The 25,592-nt window shown below is 40.3% G+C and overlaps 2 protein-coding genes across 2 annotated transcripts in view; one reads left to right on the forward strand and one right to left on the reverse strand.

Moving 5' to 3' along the window:
- The window catches only part of LOC132879062 (tripartite motif-containing protein 16-like), a 53,597-nt gene extending 49,121 nt beyond the window's left edge, over nucleotides 1–4,476 (reverse strand). Inside the window, exon 1 of the transcript XR_009653794.1 lies at nucleotides 4,245–4,476. The gene's annotated coding sequence lies outside the window, so the exon portion shown is untranslated. The remainder of the gene's footprint in view (nucleotides 1–4,244) is intronic.
- LOC132879212 (tripartite motif-containing protein 16-like) overlaps nucleotides 1–21,992 on the forward strand; it is a 36,281-nt gene extending 14,289 nt beyond the window's left edge. The window contains exons 5-8 of the mRNA XM_060913712.1: nucleotides 8,194–8,216; nucleotides 15,330–15,463; nucleotides 15,662–15,721; nucleotides 19,940–21,992. Of these exons, the coding sequence (XP_060769695.1) occupies nucleotides 8,194–8,216; nucleotides 15,330–15,463; nucleotides 15,662–15,721; nucleotides 19,940–20,475 (753 nt within the window). The 3' untranslated portion in view covers nucleotides 20,476–21,992. The remainder of the gene's footprint in view (nucleotides 1–8,193; nucleotides 8,217–15,329; nucleotides 15,464–15,661; nucleotides 15,722–19,939) is intronic.
- The last annotated feature ends 3,600 nt before the right edge of the window (nucleotides 21,993–25,592 follow it).

A 25,592-nucleotide genomic window follows, 5' to 3' on the forward strand; every position in this document is an offset into this window, starting at 1 on the left:
TGACAAGGGAACAGCTTCTCTTTATAACTGCATCTCACCGCTCTGTCCTTCTCACACAGACGGAGGGAACCATGTGCCGTGTTGGGATCCAGAGTCAGATAACAGAAATCTGAAAGAAAAGAGATGTTGCGCAATAAAGTTTATCGTGTATTAAACACTGGGGTACAATGAGTCATAATTAAACCAGTTATTCATTAGTGCCTCATATTGACACTCTCTCACACCCTCAGTTTCTTACACATTATATCAGAGAGAGAGAGAAAGAGCAAGAGATTGCACAATTCGATGATATTCCTTGTAGAATTGGTTGTATTCAAATTAGCATGGAAGGAGAGCTTCCTGAAGTATAGAAAAGCTCTTAGTGCTGCAAGATCAACGTATCTCTCCACCCTAATCGAAGATAACAAAAATAATCTTAGATTCCTTTTTAATACTGTAGCAAAATTAACTAAGAAAAAGACCACTACAGACACACACGCACCTGGAATATGCAGCAGCAACAACTTCATGAATTTTTTCAATCACAAAATTGAAAATATCCAACAAAAAAATTCAAACTACTCATTTAAGCCCAGACAACTTAAATAACCCAGTCATTAACAATATAACTGTATCAGCTCAGCAATTAGAATGTTTTACTCCCCTTCAAGAAATCAAATTAATTTCATTAATTTCCACATCAAAATCTTCTTCTTGTGTACTAGATACCTTACCTACACGTCTCTTCAAACAGATAATACCAGAAGCAATTTAACCTCTTCTAGAAATAATCAATTCTTCCCTTAGAATTGGCTACATACGCAAGTCCTTTAAACTTGCAGTTATCAACCCCCTGATTTAAAAACCTGACCTCGACCCCTGTCAGCCCAATGAAAGGCCATTAGCAAACCTCCCCTTTATCTCCAAGATCCTAGAAAAAGCTGTGGCACAGCAGTTATGCTCATATTTACATAGGAATAACAACCATGAAATGTATCAGTCAGGATTTAGACCTCATCATAGCACAGAGACAGCTCTGGTTAAAGTAGTAAACGACCTGTTGTTGGCATCTGGTCTGGACTGTGTCTCACTGCTTGTGTTGCTTGACCTTAGTGCAGACTTTGACACTACTGATCATTCCATTTTCCTGGATAGACTAGAAAATGTTGTGGGAGTTAAGGGAACGGCCCTCTCCTGGCTCAGCTCTTATTTAACTGATCGCTATCAGTTTCTTGATGGATATGGTGATTTTTCTATGCATGCTGAGGTAAACTTTGGTGTTCCACAAGGTTCTGTCTTAGGTCCACTGCTTTTTTCTTTATATATGTTACCTCTTGGTGATATTATTCGTAAGCATGGTATTAATTTCCACTGTTATGCTGATGACACACAGTTGTAAGTTTCTGCAAAGCCAGCTGAGACACATCAGCTTAATAGAATTGAGGAATGTGTAAAGGACATTAGACACTGGATGCTTATTAACTTCCTTCTGCTTAATTCTGACAAGACACAAGTACTTGTACTAGGAACACATGCAGCTAGAAGTAAGTTTTCTGATTACACAGTAACTCTGGATGACCTTTCTGTTTCTGTTTCTTCATGTGCAGCAGTAAAAGACCTCAGTGTGATCATCGACTCCAGTCTTTCATTTGAAACTCATAATGATAACATTAGCCAGATAGCTTTCTTTCATCTCAGAAATATCGCTAAGATAAGAAATTTAATGTCACTAAGATGCAGAAAAACTAGTTCATGCTTTTGTTACCTCCAGGTTGGATGACTGTAATGCCTTACTGTCTGGATGTTCCAATAAGTGCATAAACAAGCTCCAGTTAGTTCAAAATGCAGCAACAATGGTCCTTACTAGAACTAGAAGATATGACCCCATCACCCCTGTCTTATCCACACTGCATTGACTCCCAATCAAATTTTGTATTGATTATACAATACTACTATTGACCTTTAAAGCACTGAATGGTCTTGTGCCACAGTACCTGAACAAACTTCTGGTCCTTTATGACCCGCCATGCCTACTTAGATCAGGTGCAGGTTATTTGTTGGTACCTCATATAGTGAAGGCAACATCAGGGGGCAGGGCCTTTTCTTTCAAAGCCCCACAGTTATAGAACAACCTTCCAAGTAGTGTTCAGGACTCAGATACAGTCTCAGTGTTTAAGTCTAGGCTGAAAATATATCTTTTCAGTCAAGATAGTTTTTTATTTGGTAAAGGAGTAACTCTGGTGAGTCCTCAGGCATAGAGTGTTTTGGTAAACTGGGATATATGGATGTTGTCAGTCCCCCACTCTCTCAGGTTTGTTGATGGTGGAATGGCTGCTGCTTTATGTCCCAGGGCTCCCTCATGCCTGTGTTACCTTCTGGCTCTCCCTTTTAGTTATGCTGTCATAGTGTTGCCAGAGTCCCTGCTTGCACTCAGCGCAAAATGTATACTGTTCTTATTCATTAGGTGACACTGGGCATACCTCACAACCTTTGTTCTCTCTCTCTCTCTCTCTCTCTCTCTCTCTCTCTCTCTCTTCTGTCTGTCTCTCTCTGTTGAGTTACATGTCGATCCTGAGAAACCAGTGATGCTGACCTCTTCTGCTCCTCGGACCTGCCTGATCCATCCTGATGCCCTACTTCTGGCTGGAGTCTCATCACATCACTCCTGTGGAGGACGTACCCATATGGACAGTCGAAAGTCATACTTAGAAGATGCTCTGGACACTTACAGTAATACATTTATGTCTGAGAACTGCAGTTGACTTGCTAACTTTAGGACTGCAGTTGTCTTGAACAGTTTTGCACTCAAGTTTCCATCAATGAACAGTTTATAACTTCAACAAAACAGACTTCGTGTGAAAACTATAATGAAGTTCTTGGTTACACAGTTATAATTTCTGGCTCTGTAGGACACAGTTATGGAAGAGAGTTATTTATAATCATGCTATCAGTTATCAGCCAAATGAGGATGGGTTCCCTTTTGAGTCTGGTTCCTCGAAGGGTTTCTTCCTCGTGTCGCCTGAGGGAGTTTTTCCTTGTAAACATCGCCACAGGCTTGCTCATTGGGGATAAATTAGGGATAAAATTAGCTCATGTGGTGGCACGGTGGTACAGCACTGTCGCCTCACAGTAAGAAGGTTCTGGGTTCAAGCCCAGTGCCTGACGGGGGCCTTTATGTGTGGAGCTTGCATGTCCTCTTGGTGCTCCATGCAGGTTAGGCTAATTGGTGGCTCTAAATTGACCATAGGTGTGAGTGCGAATGGTTGTTTGTCTCTATGTGTCAGCCCTGCAATGATCTGGTGAATTGTCCAGGGTGTACCCAACCTTTCACCCATAGTCAGCTAGGATAGGCTCCAGCTTGCCCACGACCCTGCACAGGATAAGCGGCTACAGATAATGGATGGATGGATTAGTTCATGGTCAAAGTCTTTAATTTTCTGTAAAGCTGCTTTGTGGCAATGTCTGTTATTAAAAGTGCGATACAAATAAACTTGACTTGATTCTTGTATAAACTTCAGGAAAGAAAATGACTAGAATGTTATTAACCTTCATATACATTCATGGATCAAACATATCGAACTTCACCAGCGCTGTGCTGTCAGCGGCACTCAACATGACACCTCCATTCTTCACTTCTCTTAATTGTGGAAGGAAACGTCTCCAAAAACAACATGTGTTCTTAATGATCTGGCAGCACTGTGTGTGTGTGTGTGTGTGTGTGTGTGTGTGTGTGTGAGAGAGAGAGAGAGAGAGAGAGAGAAATATGCATACATACATTTTAGAAAATCTTCTCGAGTCTTCAGCTCTGAAGGTAAATTCATCCAAACTGCTGTGACGGAGAGAAAATGGAGGTGGAATAATATACAATGATCAGAGTGTGATTTTAGGAAACAAGATGTTTGAATTTATGAATATTGGCAAAATAAATTATCTTAATATGACTGATGAATTGTATAAGTGCAATATCTTTCAGGTGGTAGCTGCGACAATGTTAAGTTCAGATAAGTACAATAAATCTTTTATGTATATGCGTGGATTTATAACATTTTACTTCCTCTCACCATATGAAGGGATTTTGTTGAATTGATTTTTCATCTCTGAGAGATAATTCCTCACTCCATCAAATGAAACATGTTGATGGACAGTAATGATGGATGAGTCGCCACATCCAGAAGAGACACCGAGAGACTGGAAACGGAGTGGTGTACGAGATGGACGAATAGTCTCAGACCACAGTGCAAGTGATATCAGACAGTGAGTGTTACCTGGAGGAAATGGATGTGATCGTGTGTGTGTGTGAAAGCTGCTCCAGCTCAGTGACTCTCCTCTGAAGATCAGCAATCTCCTGCTCCAGTTGCTCCAGGAGTCGTTCAGCTCGACTCAGTTCAGCCTTCTCCTGATCTCTGATCAGCTCCGTCACCTCCCAGCGCTTTTTCTCCATGGAGCTGATCAGCTCAGTAAAGATCCTCTCACTGTCCTCCACTGCTGTCTGTGCACTGAGCTGTTAGGACACGGACACACACACACACGATGTAAAGCTCATCTATCATTCTCTCTCTTACTGGGACTGTAAATGACTCGTTGTCCATGTTGTGTGTGTTTCTAGGAGCAGCTCTGTCTCTGCTCACTGCTCACCTTTATAGTGTTCACAGCCTGTTTCAGCTCCTGCACCTTCTTCTGCTTCTCCTGGATTCTCTGCTGGGATTTCATCTGCTCCTCCTTCAACTTTAACTCACTCTGACAAGAATGAACGAAATTATGTTACATCCTGAGTTAAATACTAACTTTACTAACTGTAAAGTGTTCACTCAAAGACAGGTCGAAGGTGGCAGATTATTAACTGCAATTCAAGTTAAAGATCATCCATATCCTGGCTCTCTCTGAGTGAGGTCAAAGGTACTCAGGATGTGCTTGTAAAGCTGCTCACATCTACAGGATACATGGAACATATTTATTATTTATAATCAATTGAAGTCATGACATTTTTACACCATATGACCTGAGTAAAGCAGGATTAGAAACAAAATGTTGAAGGATTCAGTCTGAAACCATTTCTCCTTCTCACCTGTTCTTTGTCTGATGCACCTGACTCGGTGTTGTGTTCACAAAAACAGGATGAGACTTCAGTCTTCTTCAGTTTCTCCACCACTTCATCCAGCATGTTGTTTCTGCGTAGAACAGGCCTTGTAGTGAAAGTGTCTCTGCACTGAGGACAGCTGTAGATGCCCTTCTGATCCTCCTGATCCCAGCAGTCATTAATACACACCTTACAGAAACTGTGACCACAGGGGATAGCCACCGGATCCTTCAGGAGATCCAGACACACTGGACACATGAACTGGTCCTGAGCTACTGACATACTGGCCTCGGCCATTTTTCCAGACAGTGACACATACAGTAGAGATCGGAATTGTGTGCTTTGAAATGAGCGTCCTGCTGCACTGCGAGATACGATATCACAGAGCCAGAGTGGGTGGAGCTTTAAAAAGAGTAGGAGTGCATACTGTCAAAGGGGTGTGGCTGTGTGACAGTGTGTGCGCGCAGAAGCTTCAATCTCATTTTATACACCTGCTACTTTTTAATAAATCAAAGATGGTAAAGTGGTAAATTCATGATGGCGTGGATTATTTTTGTGTAACCTCACAGTCTGCTGTGTTATTCCTCAGGATAATTAAATAATATTGCCTGGCGTTGAGTGGTATATCAGATATATTCCATTCAGCTAGCATGATAATGAATGAGTCAAAGACGAGTAGCAGAATGGAATATATCTGATAGACCACAAAAAAGCCAGTCAATATTATTATTATTATTATTATTATTATTATACATTCCTTCCGGGTGTTCAACGCGTCTTTTTCAAAATTCTCTCAAAATCTTCTGTATTTAACAACGCAATCGTCAAAGCTATGTTTGTTCACAAATTGTCACAGTTGCTCGCTCGCTAGCATGGAAGTTTTACGTCTCCGACTTGTGACATCATGTTGCCTTGACAACCATGCAATATCTTAAAGCATATTCAACGCTCATTCTCCATTTGGTAGAGTGACGTAATACACGTAGGATAAGCGATACGCTAACAATATTGCATGCTACCAAACCGAATGAATGAAACCCGCTAGAAGGGAATAGAACACGTTTTTATTCCATCGAAAAAGTCTCCTGTATGTATAATAATATTTAATATTATTAGAGCCAATAAGATCATTTTCATAATTGTGTGCGCGCTGCTCTGACTGACATTCGGTACCAAAGTATCATCTCCCACAATTCCTCTTTTACCACAGCAATTTGCCAACAATTACAAATTTCGCATCATGGTTTTTTATCCATTTATAGTTACATTAACAGTCGTTCCCTCACCAGCCTGCCTATTATCCTTCTCTTAAAGTTAATAAGACAAAAAAAAAATCATGTTGTAACCAAGAAACTGCGAAGCATAAACTCCTCTGTCCTGAAGGTGTCACAAAACTTCACCTCTGACTGTTACACTGGAGACTCCTTCCAGAAATGCTAAATGAACATCTCCCTTCAGTTACGAAAACATCACCGTATAAAAGATTTTTAAAATCGGTTTACGTCTCGCGTCCGTCGTAGAAATCCCTGTGAACAAGCTGGTACTATGAAAACCATAAATTCGAACGAGTGCATTAATATACGCCTGCAAAACTTTCAGAGAAAATTAATCAGTATTTTCTGGCCAATCAGAAACCAGAATGCAACAATTCAATACAAACATTCAATACTAGGTCTAACTAACAAACAAACAAATTAACTATTCATGCACATCTGGAGTTAAATCAAGTTTGGTCATGGGAGTGGTTGGTCCTCCTCTCAGCCCAGCCAAGTAGACTTGAAGTCTCGGTTTCGTTACTCTGTCCGTCTCTCTTCATCTGGCAGGCGGCTTCTTTTGGAAGGAACGTCCGCGTGGTGTTGTGTCTCCTCATGTGGCTCAGGTCAGTCTGCGTCGAGTGGGTTACCTTATGGCGCAGGTTCGCCTTGGAGTGCATTCAACAAAATATCATGTTAAACTTATTTCGGGGCTTTTCGGACAGCTTGAGCGTAATCTAATCATGCCAGTGTATTTCAGGTGGAGCTGCTTACCAGTTTGATGGCTTTCCATCTCAGCTCCCACTCGTTCCACTCGTAAGATCTGACGATGTTGCTCTCCAGCAGGTGTGTGTCCGTCTGTGTGCTGCTCTCACTTTTGCTGATGGGTTTCACCAACAATTTCTCACCTGACTGCATCTGTGAAGACAAACTTTCTAAGAAACGCTGCTTTGCACTGGCTCACCGCATTGTTGTTGATTATTTTCTTGTCACTCTCAGGCTCACAGATGAGATGGACAAGGATGCGATTGCAGTTGAGTGGTTTTAATGTGCAGAGTGTGTGTGGAGTCTTCTTACGCAGCAACTGATTGGATCAGTATGTTGGATCAGTATGTTGGTGCTGGATCAGCCATATTTGTAGGCTAAGAGCGTTCATGGGGAATGGAGTTTGTGGTGGAGATCAGCGAGTAGGTCAAGGATGGGAAGGAGAAGACGCAAGTAAGTCACACGTCCATGATACCTGAGAGTACGGAGTGACGCTGGCAAACTGCTGATGAAGCTCGAGCAGCTGGATCAGCTCCGGGGATCTCTTCGCTCTTTCCGCGATCAGTTCGATGTACTCGTCTGCATTTGAGGCGAACTGATATGCGGCCTGCTTGGAGCTGAAGCTGTAATATTTCTCCCTGTGCTTCAGGATGCTGATATTCGGATTGCCTTTGGAAAGGAACAACAGCAGACTGAGCTTCAGAAATATGGACATCTGCCTTAAAGCGTGTCCTTTATTAATTATATTTAAAAGTCAGTACACTCACATCATTCGAAGTCTTCAAATATTTTCAAATGATCAAATGCATTCAAGAGTGACGTTGCTTTTTTGCATTTCATCCACTTTCTACAAGATGTTTTTTGAACACAGTGAAAATAGGCCTTACTTTTTTCCATTTTGAGCAGTGAATGAAATATTTCAAGAGCAATAGTAAATTATTCATAACATAGTCCGCTTGTGAATCCTTCAGACTCGTCCCAAATGTTATGTTGTCCAGGGTAAGTGTGTCCTGTAGCTGGATTTTAGAAGAAAGCCAGTCCAAAAAGTCCTCCCAAAATGTTTTTGTGTAAATACATTGAAAGAAAAGATGGTCCGTAGTTTCAATATCTGATTCACAGAAAATACAGTTGTTATCAATACTGTCAATATTGAACCTCATTCTTAGCATTCCACTGGATGGATAAATCTCATTCAAAATCTTAACATGCGCTTCCTTCACCTTAGGACTTACAGGAAATTTTAGATATTGGGTCCTCCATTTTTTAACCTCTACTTCAGAGAACTTCTGAAAGATGGAATTTCTATTTGAACGTATTGGGTACAGATTATTATTCAAATGATTATGTAGGATTTTGTTTGGAATCTCTTTGTTAAGAAAGTCTTGTTCCATGATGTAGAGTATTGGAAGGTTAGGAGGAGGCAAACTCTCAGGATCAATGTTTTGTACAAGTTGTTTGACTGGTTGAGGAATTGCTTTGCATATTTTATTAAATTCAGCTTTTTTGCAGGTAATATTATGAATGGAGCAGAAGTTTTCATATAACAGCCAGTTGCCCTGATTATCCATAAGGTGCGATATTAACCAAATACCTTTATCCATCCAGTGTTGCAAAAAGAGAGATTTTCCATGACACAGAACATATCTATTATTCCAAATCGGTGTTTGGTGTGGTGTAAAGTTGTGGTTGTACATAAGTTTCCAGCATAACAGAACCTGCTTGTGAAAGGACGCCAACTTGACTGGTAGTTTTTCTATATTAAAATCACATTTAAGGACAAACTCAATACCTCACATTTTTTTCAAATAAACCTCTGGAAAGACAAAATGAAATATTATTTTTACCTAGCAGAAAAGATTTTAACCATTTTATTTTTAAGACAGCATTTAGACATTCAAAGTCAATTGCTTGTACGCCACCTTCTTTATATTCTTTTATAATTTCCGATTTTTTGATATCTTGAGCTCATCTTGTGTTAACACTACTAGCAGATTTCTTTCTTCTGCCTTTCAGCACATTCAGTTCAGTCTGTTAACAATGTCAAAATGACTTGTGTCAGTGTGGGTTTCCTCCTGGTTCTCCAGTGTTCTCCAACTTCTCAAAGACACATCTAATGACTGATTGAGGCAACTCAGGATCTCTGATCTCAAACATATTCATCTACTGACTTCATTTCCATCTCAACAACCTGTTCATGAGAAATAATTCTTCATCGACCCAGTATAATGTTCTTGATAAATCATGATGTAAGGAATAAAAGAGGATGAGGCATGCTGCTCCAGGAAACTAATCTGCGATGAGGTGGTGGGATGTGGCCCAACACAAAGTGGATTAGTTTCCACAAACAGCACGTCATGAAGAGTTCAGGCTCTTGTTAAGCCTGGAGCGCTCATACTGAGTGAAATGGAGATTATGTAGAAAAAAAGATCCACTTTTGTGATTTCTATTTGCAATAAACAATGCAAAATCAATAAAATATGGTTTTCCTTCCTGACAGCTGCGTCCTCCTCACTTTTAAAATGGCTCCAACATTCTTTAGGGATGAAGATCACTTTAAAGATGTCACGAGGAAAAAGCTGTTCAAGTGAAACAATTGTAATTTATCAACAAGGCTGAAAGTTGTGCTTGAGGTGTCAGTAGGTGGAAAAGTCCTGAAAATTAAGATCCATTCTGTGAGTCTCATCTCATCTCATTATTAATCCTAATCAGTGCAGTTACATGGGTTATATTTCTGTACTGAAGGGAGATGAAATGGTTAATAGAGGAGTGTTCATGATCTCTCTGTGTTTGTGCTCCTCCTCTTCCTCTATTGCTCTTTCACACACAGAACCAGGAAGTAACTCCTCATTTCAGAGAAAACAAAACTGATCTCTCTCTCTCTCTCTCTCTCTCGGTGTGATTTCAGGAAAATGGCCGAGGCCAGTATTTCAGTAGATCAGCTTTCTGTGGACCAGTTCATGTGTCCAGTGTGTCTGGATCTCCTGAAGGATCCGGTGACTATCCCCTGTGGTCACAGTTTCTGTAAGGTGTGTATTAATGGCTGCTGGGATCAGGAGGATCAGAAGGGGGTCTACAGCTGTCCTCAGTGCAGAGACACTTTCACGACAAGGCCTGTTCTATGCAGAAACAACATGCTGGATGAAGTGGTGGAGAAACTGAAGAAGACTGAAGTCCAAGCTGCTTCTCCTGCTCACTGTTACGCTGGACCTGGAGATGTGGAGTGTGATTTCTGCACCGGGAGAAAACACAAAGCCGTCAATTCCTGTCTGGTTTGTTTGGCTTCTTATTGTGAAACTCATCTGAAACCTCATCTCGAACGTCCTGCTTTGAAAAAACACACATTAATTGAAGCCTCAGCAAAACTCCAAGAGAAGATCTGCTCTGAACATGATGAAGTGCTGAAAATCTACTGTCGTACTGATCAAACCTGCATCTGTTATTTGTGTACGATGGATCATCACAAAGGTCACGACACCGTCACAGTTGCAGCAGAAAGAGCTGAGAAACAGGTGAGAACTAGAAATCTTTCCAGAATTAAATCATCTTAATTATAGTTTCCCATCTAGAAACAGGTGCTTTAGTCAGTGCTATGATTTGAACTTTAATTTCAATGGGTGTATCAGGGCTTTACATTAACTTTTTTGCTCACCGGCCACTGTGGCTAGTGGTTTTCCCGAGTCACTAGCCATTCAGCCTTTTCACTAGCCACAATTTTGTTGCCAGGAAATTGCAGTTTTTTCTTCACCATGATGCGTTAAAGTTCGGAAGATCTAGATTTAATTATGAATGGCAGCGTATAATGTATCTCTACAGTAGCACTCAATACTCAGTACTCAATACTCAATACTCAGCTCCCTATATGAAAACATGCAACCAGTTGAGACAAAAATATAAACAGAGTATTCTGTTTATTGAACTCAAATTCAAGCCCCTTACAATATGAAATATCGTATAATATGAAAAATAACATTCAGTACAACTGAACTGATTCTAATATTAAAAATCCAATTCAAAACATTTATCACTGAAAAACAATTGATGTTTTGATATGCAAGTATTATGTGTATTATCAAGTATTATTATGTATATTATGTATTATCTATTAGTGTGTGTGTGAACATGTGTAGAGAGAGACATTAAATATCCTCATTACATTCATCATCAGATGAGTCTGAATGGTCCATAAAAAATGGTCTTCGTGACCTGAGGCTTCCAGCAGGCCATAAGTTGATAGCTGGGGCGAGATCAACTTCTTTCCAATCGCGTGAACGTTTCTAAACAGCAGCTCCATCCTCTCCAGCTCAGCCGACTTCATGACAGCCAGGGACTGAAAGCAATGCTGTCCTGTAGTGAACCAGCCGTCTTCGCCTGTTTTGATGTTATAGTACCGATGTGTGCATTTGACTTTTCGTGGTCCTTTATAGTTTTGAGTTTAAAATTACTGCTGCCTGTTTTTGCCAGACTTTCTACAGTCTTCGCAGTACAGGGTATTTTCGGTTTTGCTATGAACTAGCCAATCTCACCCAAACTTCCATTTGTCATTGAACTGTCTTATCTTCCTATTAGCGTCTTGTTCATCTCCATGGCCGGAGCCAGCTATGAGGCCCCCGCGGTCTGGACCTCGGTCATTTTTAAGAGCTGAAAATACATTTGTACGCTAAATATTCAACTGGATAAAAAATAAAGAATAACATTAAAACGTCTCTGTAAAAAGTGCGTTGATAATTATGTTAAACGTTGATTCTGTCTTCTGTGTTTGTTTGGTGTGCGCGGCTCTGAGACCAAGAACACAAACGCGAATGAGCGCGCGACTCGGCGGAGGAACGCAGTGCAGGAGACACGGGGTTTTCATAGGAACCATCAGTGCACTTTCATCAAGCTGTTCAATTTACATTTTCGAAGCAGCGCAGTTGTAGCCAGATGCACAGCTTGTGAACAGGCAAGGCAGGCAACTGTTTGGGGCACCCTGGCCCAGGGGCCCCCCAAGAGTCAGGGCCAGAGGGCTTATTTATTTTGATTTTTATTGTTTTTATTGTTCTTTACCATTGTATTTTCACATTTGGAATTGAAAAAAAAATTTGGTTTCATACATTTTTCTTTGGTGTCAGATTATTTATAACATATTGGTGATGGACACTGGTCAGAAGGGCCCCCTGGAAATTTTTTCTTGGGGCCACAACAGACTCTAGAATCGCCTCTGGTTGTAGCCTGCCTTGTTTGTGATTTTAAAAATAAATAATTTGTTAAGCCAAAGCAATAGAGTGGAAAGTTTCAACTTATGTTTGCCTTGGGTAACTTTGCCTAAAACATGGTGGTGTATACTGATTTTTTTTTTTCCCAGAATTTTTTTTTTTTTGTGTGTGTGTGTGTCGGTGTAACGGATGCCAGGTTGTTAATGTATCTCAGTTCCATAGGCTACATGGTTAGGGCATCTTTTGTCCTCATTGCTTGGGCCAGATCAAACCATTAAACAAGCTTAAATTATTCTTACTCTTGCCACATACATGATTTTTTTTTTTCAAAACTGATGATATTCAGTTCAAACACCATTAAGAGTAATTTCAGGAATAGATCTCTTGTGTGGCGTGTAATTCACCCCTCTCATTTAAATATGGTGAACATTTTTCGGCGTGCGCTTTGCACATCACGGACCTCGGTGATTTTAAAAAGCTGCTCCGGCCCTGCGCATCTCTGCCCCTTTTTCCCTGAGCAGCAGGGTTTGAAACTCCAGCTATATGCCGCCACATAGTGCGCTTGTCAGTCATCAGCAACTTTGTTGCTTCGTTCATTAACCGCAGGTTACCGTATCATTGATTTTATCTGAGACGTTCTAAACAATTCTAACATGTTGTGTCAGAATGTTTATGCAGGTGCTCATGGGAGTTGTAGGCGCGTAATATTACATTGCAATGCGTTTATTATATCAGATGCCTTCAGAGAAAACTACAATTCAAATCTATTGTCATACCACAGAATAAACCACCCGCCAAAGTGGCTAGTGAGACTAAAGTTATTACCCGCCAAAACCGAATTTTACCCGCATTTGGCGGGTGGGCGGGTGCTAATGTAAAGCCCTGGTGTGTCTCAATCAGAAGGATTCTGTAAAAGCTGATTAAAATTGTCTGTGTTCTGGTGAACAGAGTGTTAAATTTATCTTCAGTGATGGTCGTAATCTGGTTCGGGGTGGGTTTCCTGATAATGTTGCCCTTCAGACCAAAAGAGAGAGTTGAGAGACTCTCTTAACCCTGGAGAACCCAAACAATTTGGTCATTTTGGGTAGCGGCAATTAACAGGGGTCAAATTTGAACCCCCGTGGGTTCTCCAGGGTTAAGGAACGAATGTTGTCTCTGTACGTGCTTTTCCTGAACTCGCTTGTAAGAAGGAGTCTAAAGAGCAACAGCACGAAGAGCCTCTTTGTAGTTCATGTCCCTGAAGGCAATCATATTGGACATAACTAACAGTGTACAAGTTAACTAGCTATGTGTAAACATTAGCCGTGGACAAGACTATGGCAACTTAGCGGGCAAATCCACAGAAAGTCATTTGACTAATCAGACTGTGTAGCGATTGCAACGTTATCGCGAGCTCTAAAGCACAGACAACTTCACTGCAAGCTTTCTCTTGGAATAAAACGTTTATATTCCTCAATATGCTTCCGCAGGTCGGATGGCGAGTTTTTGTAGGCTGTGATGTGCTCCGTTTTAGGCAAACAAAGCAAACATTTAAAATGAAACGACTCTTTATTCCTTTCAGAAAACTGAACCATGGGTTCTAGCTATAGAACCGTGGGTGTGTGCATTCCCCAGAAGAACCGCCTCCTTCCATTCTGCCATCAACTGATCGTGTTAAATAATGCTGCGGAGAAATCATTGATCTTGATTTTATCCAGTCTATGGACGTGACGTGACCCTAGTGATTACTGATAGAAATGTAGTGGAGTAAAAAGTACGATATTTGTCTTTCAAATGTAGTGAAATTAAAGTCACAAGTTTCCCAAACAGAAATACTCAAGTAAAGTACAGATACTCAAAAAGTGTACTTAAGTACAGAACTCAAGTAAATGTACTTCGTTACTGTCCACCTCTGATAATTAACTCGATGTATTTGCAATGTAGAAGAAAACTAATTGAACACCACCAGCAGATTCAACCCCAGTTTCCCCCGCTGACTGTGAGAGTCCCTCAGAGCCGCATGCGCATTCTGTGGATTCGGCAGCGAGCGAGTCGCTCTTTGTTTTGAACGAGTGCTCCGGGTCTCTCGTAAATTCCGAGCAAACTAAAGGACGACTTGTGCTACGATGTTGTGCGGGAAAACCACGTTAGCTTGATGATGGATCTTAAGAGGTCATTTAAAACTCTCTTGGCCTTAAGAGGCTTTCGGGAAACCCAGCCCAGACCAGTTAGTGAACATTTCTCTCTCTCTCTCTCTCTCTCTCTCTCTCACACACTCACACACACACACACACACACACACACACACACACACACACACACACACACACACAGAGTACATAACCTTGAGAGTGAAACATGAATGTACTTTGAACTGACATTAATATGGAACCAGTTCGCTCGTACTGTATAAAAAGCTGAATGTATTTTATTTGTCCTCAGAGTGAGTTAAAGGAGGAGCAGATGAAATCCCAGCAGAGAATCCAGGAGAAGCAGAAGAAGGTGCAGGAGCTGAAACAGGCTGTGAACACTATAAAGGTGAGCAGTGAGCAGAGACAGAGCTGCTCCTAGAAACACACACAACATGGACAACGAGGCATTTACAGTCCCAATAAGAGAGGGAATGATAGATGAGCTTTAAATCTTGTGTGTGTGTGTGTGTGTGTGTGTGTCCTAACAGCTCAGTGCACAGACAGCAGTGGAGGACAGTGAGAGGATCTTTACTGAGCTGATCAGCTCCATGGAGAAAAAGCGCTGGGAGGTGACGGAGCTGATCAGAGATCAGGAGAAGGCTGAACTGAGTCGAGCTGAACGACTCCTGGAGCAACTGGAGCAGGAGATTGCTGATCTTCAGAGGAGAGTCACTGAGCTGGAGCAGCTTTCACACACACACGATCACATCCATTTCCTCCAGGTAACACTCACTGTCTGATCTACAGAGCCAGCTGTTCCTCACACACTCTCTAAAACACCTCTCATTAAGGGAACAATAAATGCCCCTGTCTGACATCACAAGTGGGTTTTACATTTCATTTGCTTTCTGTAGGTTTTAGCTTCTGGACGTCGCTCTCCTATATTGGTCAGACCATCATTTCACACATCCAGCGTCACTGTCCATCAACATCTCTCATTTGATGGAGTGAGGAATTCTCTCTCAGATCTGAAAAAGAGACTCGAGGAATTCTGTGAGGAGGAATTCAACAAAATCCCTCCACATGGTAAGAGGAGCTGTTCCTGCTGGAGAAACACAGTGATGTGTTATTTCTTAGCGATGCTCCTGCTTTCTTTTCTGCAGACACTTTATTCACCCGACACTTTGAACTAAAACACTGATTTAAAATGAATAAACTGACTGGATCACTTTCAACTCTTTCCATCTTTTACACAAACTCATGTTTCTATTTTTCTCTCCACAGCTGCAGCAGTTCAGATCATTTCAGGACCAGAACCACAGAGCAGAGAAGACTTTCTGAAATGTACATCTAACACACACACACACACACACACACACACACACACTTCTAGGCCTGTTACGAAAACAAATTTTGTTGGACAATACAGTGTCTCAGAAATTATTACGATAAACGATATTATTGTTGACGTCTTTTCAAGACAATTTTCTGCCACTAGTAAAATAATAATGATCATGCAAATACACCCTTTCATAGAACAGTAAACTTTTTAATTCAGTCAACTTATTCAATTCAACAGTGGAATGTAAAAAATAAATCTAAATAAATAAGCTAAAGAAATAAAACAACAATCAAACAAAACCACTCACAACAAAAACAATAAATAAAATACAATTTATGGCTCTTAAAAATTGCACTGAAGTGAATATTAACTTGGCACAGGGTAATAAAAAGACATTCTTTTCTTCACAGGCAACATTCTGCCAATCCAGTTTCTCAAAGATTAGTACCCAGATCAACAAAAAGTGCAAAGTAACAACGTATTGCCAGCTGTCATTTGGATAAAAGTCACAACAATTAGAACGAGATAACATGTAGGCAAGGGCGTAGGTTTGGTATTAACATTGGTGGGGACAAAAACCCAATGCCAACCCCCAGTGGTGCCAACTTCAGGTCAACATTAGAGGGTCACAATATTTTGCTCCGTTGTGTTCCACCAAAAGAGTCTCCATCATCTCTCCAAAGGCCAGACTTTTCACATTTGAAGTTCAGAACTGTAGTAGTTCATGAATAATAATAATAATAATAATAATATGAAATCCATTTGATTAACTGCAAATCTTGCATGTGATGATGAACTCATTCTACCAATTTGCAAATGTGTTTTCCAAGCGAATACCGCACTGACTGTCGGGAGGGTGTATGTTCCTTTCCCTCATAAATGGAAATAAAACCCATCCGGAGCCTTAAACACTGCGTTCCATGAGGCTGGCAGGGGGAGTCGCTCTCTTCTGTGGGATCTTTAACTAGTTTTAGAATGCTAGTTTAAGCTGATATGTGATTGATCTAACGGTAAAACAGCACGAGGGCTCGAGAACTTTCACAGGTTACAATTTTACTTCAGGGTTGCCAGATACTGCTGACGTTTTCCAACCCAAAATACGTTCAAAACCCACCAAAATGTAAAATGTACTTGATGCCTATCTTATAAAGTAAAAATATGCAGCTAAAGTCCAGTATACTATTTGTAAATCGAACAAATAGCAGCATGAGCCCGTCAGTGCTGGAGGTGAAGAATCTGCTGTCTGGTACTCGGCTCCGTGTGGTTCAATCAGATTATAACTCTGCAATCATCTGCTGTGTTCTGAATCCTACATGCACCAGTAGGTGGCGCACACGCATAATATTATGTAGGCTATGTTAGGCTACGATGCATATCTAACATCTGCATTGCTGAGGTTATTTATTTTTTATTTATTTATCTTTTTTTGTTTTATTAATTTTATAGGCCTAGTTATTCTGCTTAATTTATTTTTGTCTACATCCATGTATTTTCTTCATCTGTTATCCTGATTTTTGTGGATTTGTTAGATTGTACCTGTTTTATATACTTCAATTAAAAAAAAAAGTTAGGCTGCGTTGCATGGCTGAATGTAACATGAGAAGAGAAAATGGAGAATGGATTGCGTCATTCTTATTTACTAGTTCATGAGTTCAGTTTCTGCACTACATTACACACATTCATATTAGTCTTACAGTTACATCGACATTGTTTTGTTTAAATAATACTTAATGAGATAAATGTTTGTTAATGATCAATTTAAGTCAATGCTCGATTTTGGTTGTTTAAAATACCTAAGGGGTGCTGGGTAAACTAGGTCTTTGTGTCGTGTGATGCCCGCGATCTCTGATTGGGTCACAGAAGTGTTTAATATGGATTGGATTGGATCGGGGCGATTTCTCAGAGACAACAAGGGAAGCCGAACTTCCCCTAAAATTCTCTCCCCAAACTGCGGCGTCTACGACGCTGAATTCTCATTAAAACAATAACTTGCATAACATAATATATGCCCAAGATTGTATTTACGTTCATAACTATCCCTATGTCATCCTGTAACTTATTTGAGTGATGTCTGATGAACTTGCAGTTCGCTACGAGAATCGCCTTTGCTGCCAGGCTGTAACCTTTCTTATTTCAATGGGCTCTATGGACTGGCAGCCGGGTATCCGTTGCAGTCTACGAGACGGCTCTGAACAGCCAATTTCGGCTAGTTGTTCTTGGTTAAAATCGACAAAATCGTCACTTCCGGGGAAGCCGGGTATCTCTGGGGGTAAACGGGACATGGGCGGGCCAAGAAGCCGGGCTGATAAAGGATTATTGGAGGTGGTGTTTGAAAGACATGAGGAGGGCACTCGCTGTACTTCGGTGAGGAACACGGAAGCATGATCAGTCAGTCCCTAGCGGATGTCGAGAAAGTGTAGTTGTGTGCCAAAGTGCTGTCCGAATTTCTTTTCATATAAACGTTTCTTCTCATTGATGTCTCTGTGCATTACTCTGTAAATAAATGTAAATTACTCATTGTGCTCCGTTAACTTTCATCCATTCTATCAGTTTGATCATTTGTGAATTCACTCGTTTATTTCATTTGTAGTTCAATCAACGTGGTTGTAGGCTAGCTTGAGCCTTATTGGGATCTGCAGTGCTAGCTGCTAACAGCTGGTATCTATCTGCTATAATGGCAAAGTACGGACAGTTATTTTGCCCCGCCCCCGCCTCGCGCTCCGTCCGGTGCGGTAGTGATGTCCTGTTGCTCGCGCGCCACAGCAGAGACCCGCGCGACCTTCAGCCGGTACAGTCGCTGTTCTTTTACCACCTCCGTTATTCTCATCTTTCCGGTGCGTTCTTGATTTTTCCATTGTGTCCTATTTTGCCATATCAAATACCCAAAATGGTATCGTATTATTCATATTTAAGTGAATAATCAATTGTCATCATAACTTGGCATTTTTAACCCAATCAATCAAAAAGAGGAAATTTTTTTCAATATTTTCAAAAAATTTTACAAAAACATTTGAATTGTAATAAAAAAAATTCCACAGCAGAGGCCAGATAAAGCAAGACGCTATCTTTATTCTTATTAAAGATGATAAAAGAAACATTGAGTGTAAAGGCCAATTTATGCTGACAACCCAGTCCTCGCAGATAACGGAGGTGGTAAAAGAACAGTCCTCGCAGATAGCGTCGCAGACAGTGTCTGCATAGCCCCCCCCACCTTCGCAGATGCTCTGCGCGCACCTCCCAAAAATTGTGACCACCGCAGAAGCCTCGCAGACAAGAGGGCTCTGATTGGTCCACTCTACATCCGCTGTACATGCACTTCCGCTTCCCTACTTTCCCGGTTTGTTTTGTTTTCATGACCGCCATTTTTAAATACACGAGCGAAGATGGAGCAGCACGAAGAGCGGTTGATTGAGGAAGTACGTACATCTATACGACTCCAGTTCTAGTCATTATATATATAAAAAAAAAGTTCTAGTCATTATAAGTAACTGGAGGATAAACACTCCACTAACCACACCCACCAACTACTCCTAGCGACTTCGCGCCCCCTTGCGTTGTGCCAGTGAATAACCTCACGCACGCCTATTACTCCCCGCTCAATGATAAATTACAACTGTCTGCGAAAAGCTATCTGCGAAAGCCTTGTCGCAAGAGCATGCAGAGGCCTTTAGGTAAATGCAAAAAAAAAAAAAGTAAAATTAGAAAATTTATTTTTTGACTATAATGTCCCAAATGAGAGACCAGTTTCTGAGACAGACCCACATAACAAATTGACTCATGACAACAAATAACAAATAATTGAAAAACTGTATTACGTAGACCTAAAACTGAGCTTCGCCTATTTCAAAACCCACCAGCCGCCACTGGATTGGATGTAGACTAGTGGACGGAGATAGTACATAGAATGCGCTGCATCAAAGTCCTTCTAAGGCTGTAGAAGTGTCTCTGGCTGCATTCTCACACAGAACATTCGTGCGAAATGTTTATAAACATCTGATAAAAACCCGCCGAAATAACGTCAAAACCGACCAATCTGGCAACACTGTTTTACTTGGCAACGGAATGTATCTGAATTCTGATTGGTTGTTGTATCTGAATTCTGATTGGTTGTTGTACAGAGAAAAGTTTTCATTGCAACCGAACTGCTGTTTTCGTGACCACGCCCCCAGCGCGGATATTCATGTTCACATTGTTCAGTTTGTTTTTCTCTTTTATTTTAGATTTCTGTTATCTGACTCTGGATCCCAACACGGCACATCGTCACCTCATTCTGTCTGAGAAGAACAGAGCGGTGAGATGGAGTGAGAGAGAGCAGCGTTACTCTCATCATCCAGAGAGATTTGATTCCTGGCGGCAGGTGTTGTGTAAGGAGAGTGTGTGTGGACGCTGTTACTGGGAGGTGGAGTGGAGCGGTGCTGATGGTGTGGAAATATCAGTCTCATATAAAGACATCAGCAGGAAAGGACAGGGTAAAGAGTGTCTGTTTGGATTCAACAGTCAGTCCTGGAGTCTGCACTGTGATTATTCTTCTCTCTCTTTCCGGCAAAACAGCATTGAGACTGATCTCAGAGTTCCATCAGCCTCCATAATAGGAGTGTATGTGGATCACAGTGCAGGAACTCTGTCCTTCTACAGCGTCTCTGACACGATGAAGCTCCTCCACAGAGTCCACACCACATTCACTCAGACTCTATACGCTGGGTTCTGGCTCTACTGGTCTCCTGGTTCTACAGTGAGATTGTGTGATCCAGAATAAAAGTGTGTAGTGTTTTCTGTAAAATTCCTGCACGTTGCCACGTTGTTGCTCAGTCGTCTGTTTCACTAGAACACAATCCAGCTGCACAAAAACACTCATTTTAATATTTAAATTAAAACAGATGAATAATTTAAAATAATTAAAAAGGAAATGTTAAAAATTAACTGCCAGACAAGAAACTCGTCAAATTTAAAAAGAAAATGATCTCATGACCTTCGCATTATAAAGTTGTGTTTGTTTCATATTATTCCACAAGGTTAAGTACGCTCGCATTTGTGGACATAAAATAATTTTGGTGAAATTGGGCAGCCTTGTCTGAGTCCACGTAACATCTTAAATTTTGGTGTCATTCCAGGGTTAAGGGAGATATAACTATAAATATCATTGTGAAATATTTTAATAACCTTGCAGAACCCTTTTCCAAATCCAAGAGTTTTGAGTTTTATAAACATTAAAATCGTGCTCCACAGTGTCGAATGCTTTGAAAAAGTCTAGACATAAAACAAGACTGATTGAATAATTGATTGGTAATCAATCATATCTAGAATCAGTCAGACGTGGTTTTGAATATATTTTCCCTTCATGAAGGCTGATTGATATTCGTCTACAAGTTTTACAAGTCCACGCTTTAGACGATTAGCAGGTACTGAGGCAAGTAATTTATAATCATTGCATAGTAAGGTTATAGGTCTCCAATTGTCTAGCAACAAGAAGTCTTTTTTGGGTTTTGGTAGCAAGGTTATTAAGCCTGTCTTCATCGTCGGGGATAAACATCCTTTGTGAATGCATTCTAAAAATGCTGTATATAATATTTTTTTTAATATCCACCCAAACGTATTTTAAAAATTCAGATGTTAAGCCATCGATTCCTGGTGATTTACCATTTTTCATTTGTTTTAATGCAATTTCAATTCCTGTTATAGTTCATTCCTCATCAAGTGTACGTTTGTCTTCATCCAGTTTTTTGATGTCATCATTGATGGGATAAAATAAGACGTCACAGTCTGATTTATTAAATTTAAGTTACAATAACAGAGCCAAATTTCATCCTGTACTCATTTCTGATCTTCTATTATATTATCATTGGTCATAAGCTTACTCATTTTTTTTCTTAGTTTGTCTTTGTTTTTCAAGTCTGAAGAAATACGATGAACTTTTTTCACCCTGTTCGATCCATCTAGCTCCTGGTCGAGTGGAAGCTCCATTTGCCTTTATTGTGTACATTTCTTCTCGTTGAGACTGCAGTGACTAATTCTGAAATGTTTTCAAAGGATAGTTGTGTGTTATTTACTAATGTATTAATTTTATCAATCAGATCCTTTTGTTCTTGTCTTCTTATTTTAATAAAACTTTTATTTCATTTTATTTTATTTCTACTGTTGTTTAATTCTTATTTTTCTTCCCCATTTATTTTATGTAATTTTATTTTCTATTGCTTACTGTTTTGCTTTTACTTCTGTAAAGCACATTGAACTGCCACTGTGTATGAAATGTGCTATATAAATAAACTTGCCTTATCCGTGAAAGTTTTTTACCCATGCCAATTGCTATTTGTTTGACCTTAAACTTAAACCATTCCCATTTACTCCTATCAGACATGTCGAACTCTTCAACCTCCAAAATAAGAGACTCCACCTTATCACAAAATTCACGGTTCTGTAATTAGTTATTAAATTTCCAAATATGAGGAACACTGTAAGAAACCTAATTTTACAGTATGACTTTTTTACAGCAGTTTTCTTGGTCTATAAAAATAGTGTACAAAACTAAAATTAGACATTATCTGTAAATCAACAATCCATCTGTTATTCTAGGTATTATGACAGTAATAAACTACATTTCTCTTTTTTTACAGAAAAATACCATATTCATTTTACATGATCTTTTCAGTTTTCTTAAAATACATACAAATTCATGTAAAATGACAGTAATTATCTGTAATTAAATATGTAGCCTGGTATATTAAAGTTTGTCCATACTAACAATATTAACACTTCTCTGTAATTTTAAGGTAAATCTTATTTTTATTTGCATGTAATTATACATTCAACCTGTAATTAACTATGTAGCTTGTTATATAAAAGGTTTACTGGTAAGTGTACTAACAATCTAACGTTTTTCTCTGTAATTTTAAAGTAAATCTTATTCACAATCTTGTTCACTAGTACTTGTATGGTATGTATAAAAGTGCTGGTGTAGACTTATATACTTTAATATTCAAACTGTAATTCCGGATATAATGCCAATGAATCTGACAAAAATAAAATGAGGAAAGGCAAAGTCAGGAAAAAGGATTGCAATAGTCCAGGCAGGAAGTAGCAACAACGATTAGCTTCTTGCTGTTGAATGTTTTATTCAAACATTCATCAATGCATTTACACTTAATGATAAGGGCATCATGAACCCTCAGAGTGCTCTTTTGAATGAAGGGCCTCCAAATTGAAGCTTCAATTTGTGTGCGCCAAATAGGCCTAACACATGAACAAGTCTGATGCACCTTATATCGAACAATAACATGCCAGCCGCAGAGTGAGACACTGAGAACAGAAATCTTCAATCTATTGCAAGTTTAAAAAAATAAAAATTTAAAAAAATTATATATATATATATATATATATATATATATATATAAAGGCTGTGCTTACAAAAAGTTTGTCTCAAATGAATTAACACTTCAATAACATTCATCAACTTATTTCAATGCACTGTTCTACTTGGAAACCTTCGGTCCTGGCATTCACATGGACACGCGTTTGTTCGGTGAGGTAGTGATCTCACCCTTTTACTCTGTCCATTCAAAATTGGCAATTTTGGAAATGAGGCTCAGCACGCTTAGGTTGACAGCATACTGACGTCCCTTTGCTTTTCGCTCGACTTTGGTCCCTTGATCTGGGTTGATTCTGAAGATGCATCTGTTGGAAGAACATTTAACACAAACCATTCAGAGAAAACTAATGTTGGCATTAAAGCCAGTGAAACAGCATCTTTAGATACAAAGTTAAAGGCCCGGTCCCACTGCACTTACGGATGCAAAGAGGATGTAAAACGTAAAAAAATCTTTGCCATCCGTTGGAAAACGCTATGCATACGTTGTGTACTCATTGCATACGTGCTTCATACGCTCTATCCATCGAGCATCCGTCTACTGTGATTTCATCCGCGCAAGAAGTTTTGAGCTGGACAAAACTTTTAGAACGGATGAACTTTCCGCCGTGTACGATGTAAATCCGCGACATATACGAGCAACAAACGTTCTATGTCCGTTATCATCCGTTAAACGTCTGCTGTATCCTCTCTACATCCTCTGGGCATCCTCGCAACTCACATCCGCTGCAGCTGAAAACGGAAAGAGGGAGGAAAGATAAGGTACATGAAACGTCTATTCATCGTTAGTAGCACGGAAATAGAAAGGATGTAAGTGTATGCATCTCGTATATAAAGTATTCAAAACGGACAAAGCGTTTATATCTGGGATGTATCTCGTATATTTAGGATGTCTGGAGTATGTCTAGAGTATGCAGAAGGACACCTAGCGCAGTGAACGGTCTGCATCCGATATACATCCGTGCAACATCCCCTTTGTTTCCGTTAGGCGTACGTGATGCATCCCCTTCACCCGCTATGCATCCGCTCTTTCTGCTATGCGTCCGCTTCTCAGTTATCACCGGTAACCCCTTCGGAGCTGTCATCCACTTCCATCCGCTAGGCTTCCTATGAACATGCGTTTAACATCCCCGCTATATACTACCCACGTCCGTTCTTTTCCGTTCTGTTTTTGCCAATTTTGTCCATTTCTGGAGCGGATGAAAACGGATAGAGCCACCCCCGAAATTTTGCTCGTCCGCTGTGTCCTTTTTGCATACATTTTGTGTCCATCGGCCAGTGGGACCGGGCCTTAATACGTTTTCACAAAGCTACACTATGCAATTTCCAATCATTAGAGGGGGTTGGGAGTAGAAATGCACTGAGACTCCTAACTTGAGCAGTATGTATACGTACCGCATGTCTCAGAGCCTGTGAATATCCTCATTCAGCCAGGTCATAGTTATCATGAGGAAATTTAATTGAACACAACTGGACTTGGTTATATGTCTTTGAAGATGTTTCACCTAGGACTAGTCCTAGTCTAGTCCAGCCTAGTCAGACGAGCATGAATTGACGAAGAGGTGAAACGTCTTCAAAGACATAACCAAGTCCAGTTGCATTCAATTAAATTTCCTTGAGATACACAGGTCAGGGTTATGAGCTGGGGAGGAGTTGCCAGGTTTGAATGCTGTGTGTTTACAAACAGCAACTGGCAAATTCTACATTATCTACCTGTAAAGCAGCGTGTGCATGCATTCTGAAAGTGTACCTCTGCAAGAACTCCAGAGTAGCGGCAAGTTCCACTGGGTAGTCAATGTTGTGCAGGTAATATGAGCAGAACATCATCTGGAATGCTTTGGTGAAGCTGTTCGTTGACTATGACCTGGTCCACAGCAACCATGAACATCTTGGCAGTGAGTGGGCTATTACCTGAAAACAGTGCGAGAGTATTATTACCATAGCCAGTAAATAGTTTGCTACATGTATATGGATCCCTAATGGCTAAGTAAGCCAGGAGCTGTGTTCCACACACTGCAAAACAAGAACTGTGCCAAGTGTTTAAAAAATTACGTAAAATGATTTCTCCAGCTCTAAACATGTTTTGCAGTGTACAGTACACTCCTCCATATGTGTAAACAAAGATATTAAGTCATAACATTATTTTTTGGCACACCTACCACAGACCACAACGCAGGGTGTCCATGGTAGGCTGTTGGGGTCCACATCAGTCGCAATGGCGGGGTCATCGACATTTACTAACATATTGTCTTCCTGCCCTTTAAAATGGACAAGAAGCATCAGTACAGCTGCACAAGTTTCATCACCTCCTGCTAGGGCTTGGTTCAGAATAGTGCCTGCTCTGCTGGACGGCTCAGTTTGAATAAACTGAAAATACCGCAGGATTCTTCTGAACTTGGTGGCTGTGGACTCTTCAAAGCTGTCATCAATCTGGACACCTGTTAGTTCTCTGAAATGAAGCCTCATTCCAATTTCCTGGCAGAGGAAAGGCCATTCCTTAAGGATCTCTTCTG

The sequence above is a fragment of the Neoarius graeffei genome, chromosome 2, assembly GCF_027579695.1.
Source record: "Neoarius graeffei isolate fNeoGra1 chromosome 2, fNeoGra1.pri, whole genome shotgun sequence".
Classification (NCBI taxonomy): domain Eukaryota; kingdom Metazoa; phylum Chordata; class Actinopteri; order Siluriformes; family Ariidae; genus Neoarius; species Neoarius graeffei.